Here is a 15,610-nt window from a genome sequence, read left to right as displayed (position 1 = left end):
CTTTACATATTTACAAGAATTAAGATTCATTAACTCCCCTTATGAAGTAGAAAGCCCTGTTTGGTCTCTTTTACCACTACAATGATGTATAAGTCAGGGTGCTACTGCTCTGTACATCATCCCGAAAAGTATAGTGCTAATGCCCGTCTTCCAGTTCCACACTGAATCCAGATCAAATGTTTATCAATTATTTGGTGTCTTGATAAACTGCCCTTCTAATGAGTGGAGGAGTGGCCTAGAGGTTAGGGTGGTGGACTTTGGTCCTGAGGACCTGAGTTCGATTCCCACTTCAGGCACAGGCAGCTCCTTGTGACTCTGGGCAAGTCACTTAACCCTCCATTGCCCCATGTAAGCTGCATTGAGCCTGCCATGAGTGGGAAAGCACGGGGTACAAATGTAACAAAAAAAAAAACAGAGTGGTGTACAACTAAAATCATTGGACAAAAAAAGAAAAGAAATACAATCTTCAATATAGGACAGTAGAACAAAGACTAGTCAAAGAAAAAGTTAAAATACTAGATTAATATTAGATTAATATCTAAATTAGTATTAGTGTCTCAAATTAGTATTTGCCTGCCAGGTACGCCACATTCTCCACCACTCCTGGAATTGCACAGGAAAATAAGAGCATTTTCAACATCAATTTAAATTTAGGAAATGAGGGTTCACTGAGGAGTGCAAGAGGGAGAGAGTTCCAAAGATAAGGGGAGATGAAGAAGAAAGCTTTTTGCCTTGTGGTAGCAAATTGAGCCAGATAAACTGAGGGAACAGAGAGATGATGTGAAGCTGACACAGACAATATGGAAAGGATATTCTTTTAAATGGTGTGTGATTGTGATGTGAAGGAACACACACATTTTTTATTTATAAAAAAATAACAACAAAATTGAGAACAGTGTTAGATTAAAGAAGATAGAAGAAGCAGGAATAAGAGTGACAAGGGGAATGAACACCCAAGAAACAAGCAGGTTGATATTTTGAAAAGTAAAGATTGTATCATAACAACTATGCTATCCCCAAAATTGTAACTAGATCAGTGCTTTCTAAACCTGGTCCCGGGGGGCACCTGAGCCAGTCAGGTTTTCAGAATATCCACAATGAATATTTATGAGATATATCTGTATGCACTGCCTCCACTGCATGTAAATCTATCTCATGAATATTCATTGTGGATATCCTGAAAATGAAACTGGCTGGGGTGCTTCCAGGACTAGGTATGGGAACCACTAGACAATTCAGTGCCTGGGGTCAGGGCCGCTGAGAGACTAGACTGGGCCCGGGGCAAGGCTGTCCCGCCCCCCGCTGCTGCCGCCCCCGTCGCTCCCCCGCCGCTGCCGCCCCTGTCACTCCCCCCGCTGCTGCAGTTCACGGTCTCACCTGCCTGCCTCCACTTCTCCAGACCCCCTACATTCAAGGCAGCAGTTGCAGATCTCCTCTCTTCTGGCCTTCCCTCCCTGTGTCCCGCCCTCGTCTGATGTAACTTCCGGTTTCTGTGAGGGCGGGACACAGGGAGGGAAGGCCCGAAGGGAGGCGATCTGTGACTGTCGCTTCAAATGCAGGGGGCCTGGAACCGAGGAGGCAGGCAGGCAGGCAGTGGTGTGCTGGAGCCGGCTCTGTCCGGCTCACAAGAGCCGCTTGTTAATTTTTGACAGCTCTTGCGAGCCGGTTGTTGTTTGAGGCGAGCCGGCTCCATTACAGAGGTAAGCATGGCAGGAGGGTGCCATGCTTACCTCCCCTCCCACTCCCAAACATGTGCAGCGATTTTCCTTCGCCCCCCACCGTCCCCTCCCGCTCCCATCCATCTGGTTTAGTACCTCTCCATTGAAGCACCGCCTTATTTAAGCCCTGCTGCGTCTCCAGCCTTCCCTCCCTGCTTGCTTCGATGAGTTCGTTCGTCGTGCCCTTAGTCCCGCCTTCTGATGACGTCAGAAGGCGGGACTAAGGGCACGACGAACGAACTCATCGAAGCAAGCAGGGAGGGAAGGCTGGAGATACAGCAGGGCTTAAATAAGGCAGCGCTTCAATGGAGAGGTAATAAACAAGACGGATGGGAGTGGGGGGGAGACGGTGGGGGCGAAGGAAAATCGCTGCACATGTTTGGGAGGGGAGGGAGGAGAATCGCTGGTCGTGTTTGGGAGCGGCAGGGGAGGGAGGAGAATTGCTGGGCAGGGATGGGTAGAGGGGGGCAGGGGAGAGAAGCCAATTGCTGGGCAGGGATGGGTAGAGGGGGCAAGGGAGAGAAGCCAATTGCTGGGCAGGGATGGGTAGAGGGGGGCAGGGGAGAGAAGCCAATTGCTGGGCAGGGATGGGTAGAGGGGGCAGGGGAGAGAAGCCAATTGCTGGGCAGGGATGGGTAGAGGGGGGCAGGGGAGAGAAGCCAATTGCTGGGCAGGGATGGGTAGAGGGGGGCAAGGGAGAGAAGCCAATTGCTGGGCAGGGATGGATAGAGGGGGCAGGGGAGAGAAGCCAATTGCTGGGCAGAGATGGGTAGAGGGGGGCAGGGGAGAGAGGAGAGTTTCAGGACATGGATGGAGGGGAGGGCAAGAGAAATTCTGGACATGGATGGAGGGAAGGGACAAGGGAGAGAGAAGAAATGCTGGACACAGAGGGAAGATAGAGGAAGGAGATTAGATGAGGGAAAAGGAAGTGGGGAGAGAAACTGCACATGGATGGAGAAAATAGGCAGAAGCTGGATCCACTGTACAGTCAAGTCTGCGGAGGACCAGAAATGAAGAAGAAAGGAGGAACGAAAAGAAATAAATGGAAAGGAAGCCCTGGAAACGGAGTCAAGGGAACAGATAGAGAGCAGCAGAATCAGATAGTGGGCCAGCATGATCAGAGAAACAAAGTCACCAGACAACAAAGGTAGAAATGTTTTTTTTATTTTCATTATAGTGTTTGGAATATGTCCACTTTGAGAATCAGGTGCTGAACGTTAAAAGTTTATATTTATTTACTTATTTATGGCATTTTATCCCATATTAAACATGAATTAGATTGGAACCTGGGATCATTTAATTTTTTTTTCCTGGAGAGAGTAATGCATTGCCCCCCCCCCCCCCCCAGCTATAGCCAGCTCTGCAATTTTTTTGGGGGGGGCTGCAGAGGTGGACGGGGGGGGGGCGCAGAGGTGGACGGGGGCGCAGAGATGGATGGGGGGCGCAGAGGTGGATGGGGGGGGCGCAGTGGTGGACGGGGGGGGGGGGGCGCCGAGGTGGACCGGGGAGAGAGCCTGTTGTTAAAAATTTACCAGCACACCACTGCAGGCAGGTGAGACCAGGGACTGCAGCGCCGGTGGCCTGACCCCGGCGCCGGGCCCCCCCTTGGAGGCCCGGGCCTGAGGATTTTGTCCCCCCTGCCCCCCCTCTCGGCAGCCCTGCCTGGGGTAGACAAGTGCATTGTGCCTCCGCCTTGATCCTGCTCCTCTTGTACTTTATCCCCTTCACTCAGATCCCCAATCCCTTATCCCGTCTCCCCCAACCCAGGTGGCAGACGGACAGCTGCACTCTTCCTGTCCTTTCATTTGCTGTTCACCCATACTTGCCACTCATCTCTGTAGTCCATGCTAATGGGCCCACCCTCTAGTTACAGCTCAGAATACTCCTTGCATTCTGCATTTGCAGTCTTCAATACCAATTAACGTTCTCTTTGCTTTGATTTTGGTTGCTTTTTTGCTGCCACAGCACATTGGGGGTAATTCTATAAGTAAGGTTCTAACACGTATGCACCAAATACACAGATAAATGATTACAAATATCAGCATATATGCATGCGTAAATGGTGAATATCTGCTTAAGTTCTGCTCTGTAAATATACGCATATCTTACATAGAACGGCAGTTTAGAAAGGGCATCCAACTTAGAATAAGGACGTCCAGGTTGGTATATCGCTGGTGGTGTTAGTATTTTACAGCAGGGTCTGCTGACGTACAGTCTGTTCTATGAGAAATAGATGTCCACGTGCTCATTACATCCAGCATGAACATCCGTTTTACAAACTGAAATACCCAAACTATGAATGGGGCAAAACAAGGGATGTGGACATTATTGTGTCACATCAGAATGTCCATGTTCTAAAATGGCCACATGGATGTCCATGTGGAGTTGAGGAGTGGTTAGAGCAGTGGACTGAAAGCCGGGGGACTGTGGTTCAAATCCTATTTAAGCTGTTTGTGATCTTTTTTTTTTTTCAATTGTGAGCTCTCCAGGGGCAGAAAAATACCTATTGTACATAAATGTACACCTCTTTGGGCTTACAGGTGGTATATAAGAAATTGATTTAAAAGATTTTTAGTAACATGAACCAGGGGCGTAGCCAGACTTCAGGGGGAGGGGGGGCCAGAGCCCAAGGTGAGGGGGCATATCCCCCCCCATCGCCGAACCTCCCCCCACGCTGCCATTTTTGACCCCCCACCGCCGACCCCCCCCCCACGCTTTCATTTTTGACCCCCCCGCCGCCATCTTTGACCCCTCCCCCAGCGTCACCAACCCTCCCCCGTCGCCATTGCCGTCGAGTACCTGTGCTGGCGGGGATCCCCAATCCCCGCCAGCCGAAGTTCTGTGTCTTCACTGAAGACTCTTCAGCCCGTCTCTGGGTCGGCGCGTTGCTGCAGCAGCTGATCTGATTCTGCAAGCGGGAAGCCGATTCTCTTTGCGTGGTATGAATCGTCCTGATGTCCTGCACGTTCCTACGTCAGGACGATTCATACCACGCAAAGAGAATCGGCTTCCCGCTTGCAGAATCAGATCAGCTGCTGCAGGCTGCAGTAACGCGCTGGCCCAGAGACGGGCTGAAGACACAGAACTTCGGCTGGCGGGGATTGGGGACCCCCGCCAGCAAAGGTACTCGACGGCGATGGCGACGGGGGAGGGTTGGCGACACTGGGGGAGGGGTCCAGGCCAAATCTGAGGGGGGCCAGGCCCCCTCAGGCCCCACGTAGCTACGCCACTGACATGAACGCACATGTATTCTGGAATGGAAGGTAGGCACCTACTTTACCTTATAGACTAGAATTGCCTCTCATTCTGACTTATCCCTTGATTGAGAGAACTATATTTGGAACTTGACTACAAGTCCCAGAGTACATTTCTGTCTGGGGGAGATGGAAGGGGTTCTGTAGCTGCTGGGCATGGCTGCAAGTTTTTAAGACTAATCATACCATGCTCTAGGGGTGCTAGAGTCAGCAGACTACCTGCTCTGGATCTAGTGCCTTTTTAATTGACATCAAAAGAGTGTCAAGAACTCTTGAATATATTCGAGTGCTCCAAAGACATTGAGCACCTGACATAATTACAGTTGGCTGTACAGCAATCCTTGGCTACAGCATTCCCGTGTCATTGTGGAACATTTAAAGTCCCACAATGCTAGGCCTGCCATAACGACCAGCTGATCTGTCATGGTATGTGTTGGCCCTGGAATAGTATTTCTTATATTCTGCAAATATCTGGAAGTTCAGTGCAGAATACAAATAAAAATCCAGTCATAACTGGGACATAAAAGTTATGCACATTGGGCTTTTAATGCAAGAAGCTTCAGCACATCTCGTGGTAAGCCCTTTTAAGTTGTGATAAGTGCACACCAGCGCTTTCCGCAGCTTAGTTAAAGGAGCCCGTAACCTCCGTTCACAGGATAAATCCCTCCTCTCAGTACCCTTCTCCACCACCGCCAACTCCAGGCTCCGCTCATTCTGCCTCGCCTCACCCTATGCTTGGAACAACCTTCCTGAACCCTTACGCCAAGCCCCCTCCCTGCCCGTCTTCAAGTCTTTGCTTAAAGCCCACCTCTTCAATGCTGCGTTCGGCACCTAACCCTTACCGTTCAGTGAATCCAGAATGCCCCAATTTGACTGCCCCTATCGGACCGACCGTTCACTTGTCTATTAGATTGTAAGCTCTTTGAGCAGGGACTGTCTCTCTTTGTTAAATTGTACAGCGCTGCGTAACCCTAGTAGCGCTCTAGAAATGTTAAGTAGTAGTAGTAGCCCGCTGTCAGCTAGGAGAAACATGCACCTATTATATTTTAATATTTGATATGGAACAGGAGGAAATTCAGGGGTCCCTTTACTAAGGCGCACCGAAAAATGACCTGTGCTAGTGTAGGCATGCGTTTGGGATGCGCGCAGGTCCGTTTTTCAGCATGACTGCAAAAATAGGCCTTTTATTTTTGGCCGACAATGGACGTGCAGCAAACTAAAAATCAGCACGTGTCCCTTTTGGGCCTGATACCTTACCGCCACCCACTGACTTGGTGATAAGTGTACGATGCGCGTACACTGCTGATTACTTCCCAGTTAGCGCCACACAGCAGAAAATAACAAATATTTTCTGCCGTGCGTATCAGACGTGCATAAAAAATGGAATTACCGCCTGGGGCATGCGGTAGCCAGGCGGTAGTTCCAAATTGACATCTGTAAAAGGGCCCCTCATTTCTGTTTCAGATCCTCTGGTTCTGCAGAGTCTGTCTCCTGAGGATTTCCATTACAACTTGTATCTGCATATTTCTAATTTGCGACTGCTTCTTCTGGATTGATGTAGGTCTATCTGTTTTCTGTCACCGTTCTGTTTCCTCTGTGCTTCCATGTTCCCTACGGTAACACAACAGTTTATGGACTGGTCTGGGGAGAAAGGTGGGAGCAGAACACGGAATCACTACAGCCAAGCCTATGCCCTGAGTTTTGCATTAAAGAATCAGCAACACGTGGGGGAATGGGAGATGTGGAGAGGGCCAGAGGTGCCAAGGAGAAAGAGCCTGAAACTCATTTATTAGTCAGCAGCAAAGCTTTCACAGTAGCTCAGGTATGAACCGGTGAAGGCTGGCCAACAAGTGCTTAATAGCTCGCTGGCAGCGAGGAAATCCACGTACCCGGGCAGTCAGTCTGATTGGACACGCTGACAATGACTGCGTACTTAACCGAACCGCTCTCGATTAATGCTTCCAAGGGGTTCCAGACCCCTCATCTGTAGCTAATGTTCAGCACTCTCTCCCATTGATTTACTAATTTACAGCCGTTCATGCTCCTTAGCTACAGCTTAGGGGACTGTGTTGAGCCAAGTTTGGACTGCATTTGACATGCGTAGCTTCCCTGACCTTCCTAAGATGAGGAAGGGGTCTACAAGCAGCTCCCGTATCTCCCCACAGGCTGGGACTGCAGTGTCAGGGGAAATGCATGACATTAGCCTTTCTAAAATGTTTGTGTGTAACATATAGGATAGATGACTGACTTATCTGTAGATAGCATTTCTCTTCAGAAATAACAGATACACAGATTTCACACATTCTCTCTCTCTCTAGCATTGTTTTGTGGCACAACAGGCTCTGCAGAACAGGCATTGTGGACACATAAAACAGGACTCATATGGCCAAAGTCTGGGAATAAGATTGAGGCAGGAAAGATTCAAAAGAGAATATTCAGGAGATGGGTAGAGCCCGACTGAAACCAGGATCTTCAGTTTCTGCCAAAACCAAATTTGTGACCGAAATTGGCTGCATGATTTTGGCAGAAGCTGAAGCCGAAAATGAAACTGCCTCCCTAGACTTGGGGGCAGCTCCCCCCTCCTGAGCCCCACCATGGCAGCCCCCTCCCTCAGCAGCAGTCCCCTCTTGGGCCTACTTTTTCCATTGTTGGATAGTGGGCATTGGAACATCCCCACTCGCTCCTGTTCCTGCTGCTGTGCACGCCCCGGCTCAGAAAATGATTTCTCGAGACTTCCAGTGGCAGTCTTGTGAGACTGCTGCTGGAGGTCCCGAAAATCATTTTCTGAGCCGGGTGCGTGCAGCAGCAAGAGTGAGTGGGGACTACAGCTGGGGGGGGGGGGGGCAGGCCTTAGAGGGGACAGCTGCCACAGGTGGGGGGAGGGGGGCTGCTGCCGGCAGGCCTGTCTTCTACTTGGTGGGGGGCTGAGTATTCGCGAGGGGGGGGGGGGGGGAGAGTTTTGGTTTTAGGTGAAAATGCACTGGCATTTTTGGCTGAAACCTGAACCAGAATTTTGGGCTGGTTTCTATGCTGAATCTGAAACCGAAATTCAGCTGGCCTCTAGAAAAGGGAAGGGAGGGACATGTGCAGTGTATTTGTCGCACAAAGCAGGACCTGGCTATTACATGCTCAAGAAGGATTTTCTGAACGTTTCAGAACCACCACACGTGTCTTTTGTTGCTGCCAGATGCTGACGGCAGAGCTTAGATGCCGATCTGTACCTCAGCATCCGGCAGTGGTGACTTTCCATGACACATCTACTCAGGTCTGAAATCACTCTGGTTGGGAAATGCTGCTCTGAATCGTACGATAGTTCAGTTTTCTACTGTTGGCTCTGGTTAAGAACTGACCCTATTTTAAGGGAAATTAATACCTGGAGCCACCTTTAAAAGGTACAAGCAGGGGAGAATTGGCCTTTGAGACAATAGGGCAGTGTCCAAGGGCCCACAACAGTAGGGAGCCCAATCTCCCCTAGCTTCCATCTATTAATCATTTTTGATAGGTTTTAGGGGCCCGTGACCCTTAGTGTCTGGGGGCCCAGATCACTGTCAGTCCATCTCAGGGTACAAGATTTCTCTAGTGCCTTGCATATGACAGATGTTTGGGCAGAGAAGCTGAAAAGGGCCACTAGTGCAAAGTTCAATAATCTACCCTGAACTGGAATGTGTTTCCAGGTGTATCTGCAGGAGATGCTGAAGATTGCACTGAGCCGTTAGGAAGAGGAAGGAAAGTCTTAAGAAGCAAAGAGAAGGAATGAAATGAGAGGCTGAGCAAAGGAGGAATACAATAGGGAGAGATGAGCATAACCAAATGACAATAGCTGCCCACCCCCTTTCAAGAGAAAAACACACAACAGGGAGGGTACTTACATCCCCTAGCGTCAGTGATGAGGTCGGAGTTACATGTAGTGCCACTGCCCCTCCATTCCCATAGTCATGCCCATTGCACCCATGGCTCCTAGGAGGAAGAGAGGCAACTGAGACCACACTCACAGCAATAAAACCACATCACCAGCATCTTGCCCAGGCTGCCTATATGCAGCAGGCATATCAACCCCCAGACTCAATATATGGTGCTTGGGCACTGATCCAAGATGTGTGTGCGCAAGTTACTTGGATAATGAGCCACTAATGAGCAATAATTGGAGGCTAACCACCAATGACTGACGTTAATTGACACCAATGAGTATTTGCACACACATCTGACTGCGAGCTATTCTGCAATGCTAGGTGCCCCAAATCCCATCGTGTGCAACTCATAAGAGGGAGTAGCCATGGGAGGGACACGGGCGGGTTAGGAGTACTCTGAAAAGTTGGGCGCAGTATTACGGGGGGGGGGGGGGGGGGGGATCCGTGCCCAACGTGCAGGCCAGAATTTACACAGGGTTTCCGCTGGCGTAAGTCTGGTGCCAAGAGTTGGGCGCGGAAATCGACACTAAGGGCCCTGTTTACTAAGCCATGTTATAGGCGTGTTAACATCTTTAATGCGACTTAACTATGTACACGCATTAACCGTGTATGCACCTACAATATCCCTATAGGTGCTACACGGTTAGCACACACGCTAATTGTAGGCGCATTAAAAATGCTAACACGCCTTAGTAAATAGGGCCCTAAGATCTTAGTGCTGATTTTTCCGGCACCAAACTTTGAGTACAATTTATAGAATTCCCCCTGATAGGCAGAAGACAGACAATTACAGCATCTGACAATGTAAAGAATATTTCATAGCTCTCCCTACTGGGGCAGAACAGAGTAAAAGCTGTGCACTTCATTGAACTCCTGTCCACATCCAGTTTTCATGTATTCTTACCAATAAATGTTTCTGAATGTGCTACTTCACATTTGATAGGGCAGCGTATTGGACCAAATTACAGCTAGCTGATAGCAGGGGCGTAGCCAGACTTCGTCGGGAGGGGGGTCCAGAGCCGAGGTGAGGGGGCATATTTTAGCCCCCCCCCCCGCCGCCATTGCCGACACCCCCTGCCGCCACCAGCACCACCACCAACTTTGACCCCCCCTGCCGACGACCCTCTCGACCCCCCCGCCCGCCGTCGCCTACCTTTACTGGTGGGGGACCCCAACCCCCGCCAGCCGAGGTCCTCTTCTTCCTTTGTTTTGTTTCTGAGTCTGACGTCAACGTCAGACTCACAGAAACAGAAAGAAAGCCTTGCGATCTGCAGGTCTTCGTTCTGTTTCTGTGAGTCTGACATCCTGCACGTTGTATGTGCAGGACGTCAGACTCAGAAACAAAACGAAGGAAGAAGACTTTGGCTGGCGGGGGTTGGGGTCCCCTGCTGGCAAAGGTAGGCGATGGCGGGTTGGCGGCGGGAGGGGGGGTCCAGGGCCAAATCTATGGGAGCCCAGGCCCCCGTGGCCCCATAGTAGCTACGCCCCTGGCTGATAGGTAATACTGGCCTGCAGGGCTTCCTTCTTTCACTTAAAAAGCCAGTAGAAGACATTTTTTTGTATGTCTTGAAGCAGCAGTATCAGCCCTGAGTCAAAACATTATACACCCACTTAGGTTGATGCCTCCTAGCAGGATAGTAGCATTCTCCATGGCGGAAAATTTGCTTGACTTTCCCATGCCTGCCTGGAAAAATGTAATTGTTAAGTGTCTCCCTTTGCAACCACAACTAAAATAAAATATTAATTTCCTTAGCAAGATGAAGGACGGAGGAAGCTAAAAAGCAAAGTCAATAGTTATTATTATTATTATTATTATTATTGCATTTGTACCCCATGCTTTCCCAGAATGCGCTAAAGTGGTTCCTTCTGTAAACCAAGAACTGTCTTCCACTGTCTCATGATTCTATTGATCTAACCTCCTCTTAGTTTTCTAATTAATGGGTTCACCAACTCACCCAGACGTGCCTATTTTGGAAAGTTGGATTCAATTTCCTATAAGTTTCTTCCTCACTCTTGGGTGTTATCCCAAAAGCTATAGGGACTGCAGTGATCAGACAGTCAAGTGCTGAGTGGCAAGATTATAAAGCAGTAACTCACTACAAGTCCCAGCATGCACATTTTAATTTATCACCTACAACCTTGTGCATGCTGGGACTTGTAGTGAGTTACTGCTTTATAATCTGGCCAACTTATAGGAAATTGAATCCAATGTTCCAAAACAGGCACGTCTGGGTGAGTTGGTGAACCCATTAATTAGAAAACTAAGAGGAGGTTAGATCAATAGAATCATGAGACAGTTCTTGGTTTACAGAAGGAACCACTTTAGTGGGGGAATTATAGAAAAAGTTTTTAATTTGTTTTAGTGATGATGCTTTTAGAAGGCAAAGTTTCTGAGTGTTGTGATTTTTATTACACTTAAATAAAGATTAATAACAAAAATATAGACTATTTTTATTGGATTAACTTGATACATATCTTGACTAGTTTTGATAATTGCATTCCCTTTCTCAAGTCAAAACAAGATACACTATTTTTTTTTTTTGGGGGGGGGGGGGGGGTGTTGTTTGAACTGATGAAGAAAGGATAGCTTATGAAAGCTAGTTAAGAAATGCATCAAGTTAGGTCAATAGCAAGGATTCACCGTACATACATTTTGTTGACATTTATCTTCATGCTTTCCAGTGGGCTAACATGGCAACCAAACTACTTTACCCAAAACTTTTGTTGAAAGCAGAAGGTCTCACCACTTAGGTGCACCTAGCTTCTAGCTCATCTCATCTCATGGAAGCCCAAAATCATTCTCTATCTGCATTAACCTCTGTATTCTATAAATGGCACCCAAAGTTGTATGTGCAAATTTGGCATGTGCCCAATTTGCAAGTGCAATTTAATAGTTACGAGCCAATTAGTGCCAATAATTGGGTGATAACAATCAGACTTTGAATGAACCACCTCTACTTATGATCAAATAGTAACATAGTAAAACTTGGAGGGGCATTTTCGAAAGAAACGTCCAAGTTGCAATTTGGACGTCTTTGCAAAATGTCCAAATCCAGGGGCGGGGAAAACAGTATTTTCGAAAAAAGATGGACGTCAGAGACGTCTAAATCCTTATATTTGGACATCCCTAGATTTGGACGTCCCTAGACATGGACGTTTCTGACTTTTGGCGATTTTTGAAACCAAAGACATCCATGTCAAAAATGTCCAAATGCAAGCCATTTGGACATGGGAGAATCCAGCATTTGTAGTGCACTGGTCCCCCTGACATGCCAGGACACCAACCGGGCACCCTAGGGGGCACTGCAGTAGACTTCATAAAATGCTCTCAAGAACATAGCTCCCTTACTTTGTGTGCTGAGCTCCCCAAAATCCACTACCCACAACTGTACACCACTACCATAGCCCTTACAGGTGAAGGGGGGCACCTATATATGGGTGCAGTAGGTTTGTGGTGGGTTTTGGAGAGCTCACTGTTTCCTCCACAAATGTAACAGGTAGGGGGGTATGGGCCTGGGTCCGCCTATCTGAAGTGCACTGCAGTACCCAAGCAGACTAGATGGACCATACAGGTCTTTATCTGCCGTCATTTACTTTGTTACTAAAACTGCTCCTGGGACCTTCACATGCTGTCATGGACCTGAGTATGACATCTGAGGCTGGCACGACATATTTTTAAAGATGTTTTGTGAGGGTGGGAGGGAGTTAGTGACCACTGGGGGAGTAACAGGAGGTCATCCCCAATTCTCTCCGGTGGTCATCTGGTCATTTTGGACACCTTTTTGTGCCTTATTCATAATAAAAACACGTCCGGGTGAAAACGTCCAAGTGTTCGTCAGGGACGTCCTTACTTTTTTCGATTATGGGTCAAAGGTGTCCAAATGTTAGGTACGCCCAAGTCCCGCCTTCGCTATGCCTCCTTGAAATTTGGACGTCCTTGTGACGGACTGCAGATGGAGACATCCAAAATCGAGTTTCGATTATACCGATTTGGACGTCTCTGGGAGAAGGATGTCCATCTTCCAATTTATGTCAAAAGATGGACGTCCTTCTCTTTTGAAAATGAGCCCGATAGTAACATAGTAGATGATGGCAGATAAAGAAATAAGAACATAAGCGTTGCCATACTGGAACAGACCGAAGGTCCATCAAGCCCAGCATCTTGTTTCCAACAGTGGCCAATCCAGATTACAAGATCCCAAAACAGTACAATACATTTTTTGCTGCTTATCCTAGAAATAAGAAGTGGATTTTCCTCAAGTCCATTTTAATAATGCTGTATGGACTTTTCCTTTAGGAAGCCATCCAAACCTTTTTTAAACCATGCTAAGCTAACTGCCCAACAAGCTCTATCTAGTGATTACTAGATCCTGGATGATCACCCACTATGACATCAGAAACACTCTCTTCAGTTGTAACCACTAAGCCCAGTATCACTCCTTCTCAGTGAGTTCCTTTTCTAATTGCTTGAACAGTTCTCCTTGTAGAGAAGAACCAAAAAGACCTCCATAGGCTTAAAAGCACACAACAAACAGTGAAGTTGAGACAAACAAAGAAACTAGACAATGTAAATGGAGTCAAAGGTTATTCAAATACATTCCAGACGACAGGATTCGTGTTTCGGCCAAGATGGCCTGCATCAGGAGTCTTCCCTAGATGTAAGCCCCTCAAGCTATCAGCAAATAAATAAACTCCACTCAATAAACGGAAACAGTGAGGGGTGCAAAATGCTATCAGATAACTCTGATGTCATGTTCAATAACCACCCTTCGTCCCCTGCTCCTCTCCACCCCCATGAACTTTAAAACGGAACACCTTAGTTGGCATGGATCCTCAGACCCTGTCAGCTGAATACATCCTCAGCCTGCCAACCCCCCAGGCCATCAGAACACCATGGCAGTCAGCGGCAGCACTTCCACCCACTGACACTGGCACTACATACATATTCAGTTCATATATAAAAACTGAGCGTGCACAGGGTGTTGGCTTTGGCAGCTAGGAGCACTGTTCCTGTCTGCTGCAGTGTTCTCACAAACTATTCACCCCAAGACCCACAAACGTCACTGTATTATTAAATCAAAAGATATAGCAATACTTTTAGGGAGGAAAGACCTCAGTGGCCTTGTATCCCTACTAGGGTTATAACTGGCCTCATTGTGATTCCACCAACATCGGTCAGAAAACCTTCCTATACATTGTACCAAACATAACATATCATGTCATAATCCAACTAACATAAAGGACACAAGTGACAAACCTATCTTTAAAGGCTCAATCTCAAGGCTCTACGGAGCCGTCCATTTAGCCAAAAACAGCTTGTTCAGGAGCCTACCCACAAAATCCAAAATGCCATAAATTATTGCCACATTTTCAAGCAGAGATCATCACTCACTCCTATGCGGGTTTGTGGGTGTTGGGGTGAATAGTTTGTGGTATACACATTGTTTCCTAAGTCCTGGTTTCCATAGGGTGATAATATGGGCTAAAGATGTTTTTCAAATGGAGGGGCTTGGGGATCCCCACCAGCTACACCAATGGTGTACTGATGCTGGTTGGGCCTGAGCTAAATGTGGATGGTCTCAGGCCTTCCCAAGACCCTCTGTGGCTACACCTATGAAGGGAAATGACTTTATGGTACAAAGAACAGCAATCAAAATGATAAAAGGGATGGGATGGCTCCCCTTTGAAGAGAAGCTAAACAGATAAAAGCTCTTCAGTTTGGAGAAAAAAGATTGAGAGAGATAATATGATAGAGGTTTATAAAATCAAGAGTGAGATGAAATGGGTTATTAGGGAATGGTTGTTTACTCTTTCAAATACTATTAGGACTTTGGACACTCCATGAAACTAATAGGAAGCACATTTAAAACAACACGTGGAGGGGCATAATTGAACGAAAACGTCTATCTCCATGGGCGTTTATCTCCGAGAACGGGTCCGTATTTTCGAAAAAAATAGACGTCCATGTTTTATTCGACAATTTGTGAGCTGGGCGTTTTTGTTTTTCAGTGATAATGGGAAATGAAAGCGCCCAGCTCAAAAACGAATAAATCCAAGGCATTTGTTCGTGGGAGGGGCCAGGAGTCATAGTGCACTGGTCCCCCTCACATGCCAGGACACCAACCGGGCACCCTAGGGGGCACTTTTACAAAAACAAAAAAAAAGGTAAAAGAGCTCCCAGGTGCATAGCACCCTTCCCTTGTGTGTTGAGCCCCCCAAATCCCCCTCAAAACACACTGCCCACAAGTCTACACCATTACTATAGCCCTAAGGGGTGAAGGGGGGCACCTACATGTGGGTACAGTGGGTTTGGGGGGGTTGGACGACTAAGCATTAAGCAGCACAATTGTAACAGGTAGGGGGGGATGGGCCTGGGTCCACCTGCCTGAAGTCCACTGCACCCCCTAACAACTGCTCCAGGGACCTGCATACTGCTGCCAGGGAGGTGGGTATGACATTTGAGGGTGAAAATAAAAAGTTGTGAAACATCATTTTTTTGTGGTGGGAGGGGGTTAGTGACCACTGGGGGAGTCAGGGGAGGTCATCCCCGATTCCCTCTGGTGGTAATCTGGTCATTTAGGTCATTTTTTGGGGCCTTATTCGTGAAAAAACAGGGTCCAGGAAAAGTGCCCTAAATTCTAGCTACAAACGCATACTTTTTTTCCATTATCGGCGAAAGGCGCCCATCTCTCCTTGGCCGATAACCACGCCCCAGTTCCACCTTCGCCAC

General features: G+C 47.8%; 1 protein-coding gene across 1 annotated transcript in view; it reads right to left on the bottom strand.

Moving 5' to 3' along the window:
- The window catches only part of MEIS3 (Meis homeobox 3), a 132,992-nt gene that overhangs the window by 1,200 nt on the left and 116,182 nt on the right, over positions 1 to 15,610 (bottom strand). The window contains exon 12 of the mRNA XM_030219509.1: positions 8,842 to 8,929. Within this exon, the coding sequence (XP_030075369.1) occupies positions 8,871 to 8,929 (59 nt within the window). The 3' untranslated portion in view covers positions 8,842 to 8,870. The remainder of the gene's footprint in view (positions 1 to 8,841; positions 8,930 to 15,610) is intronic.

This window comes from Microcaecilia unicolor, chromosome 11, assembly GCF_901765095.1.
Source record: "Microcaecilia unicolor chromosome 11, aMicUni1.1, whole genome shotgun sequence".
Lineage (NCBI taxonomy): Eukaryota > Metazoa > Chordata > Amphibia > Gymnophiona > Siphonopidae > Microcaecilia > Microcaecilia unicolor.
This window is presented reverse-complemented; position numbering and strand designations above follow the sequence as displayed.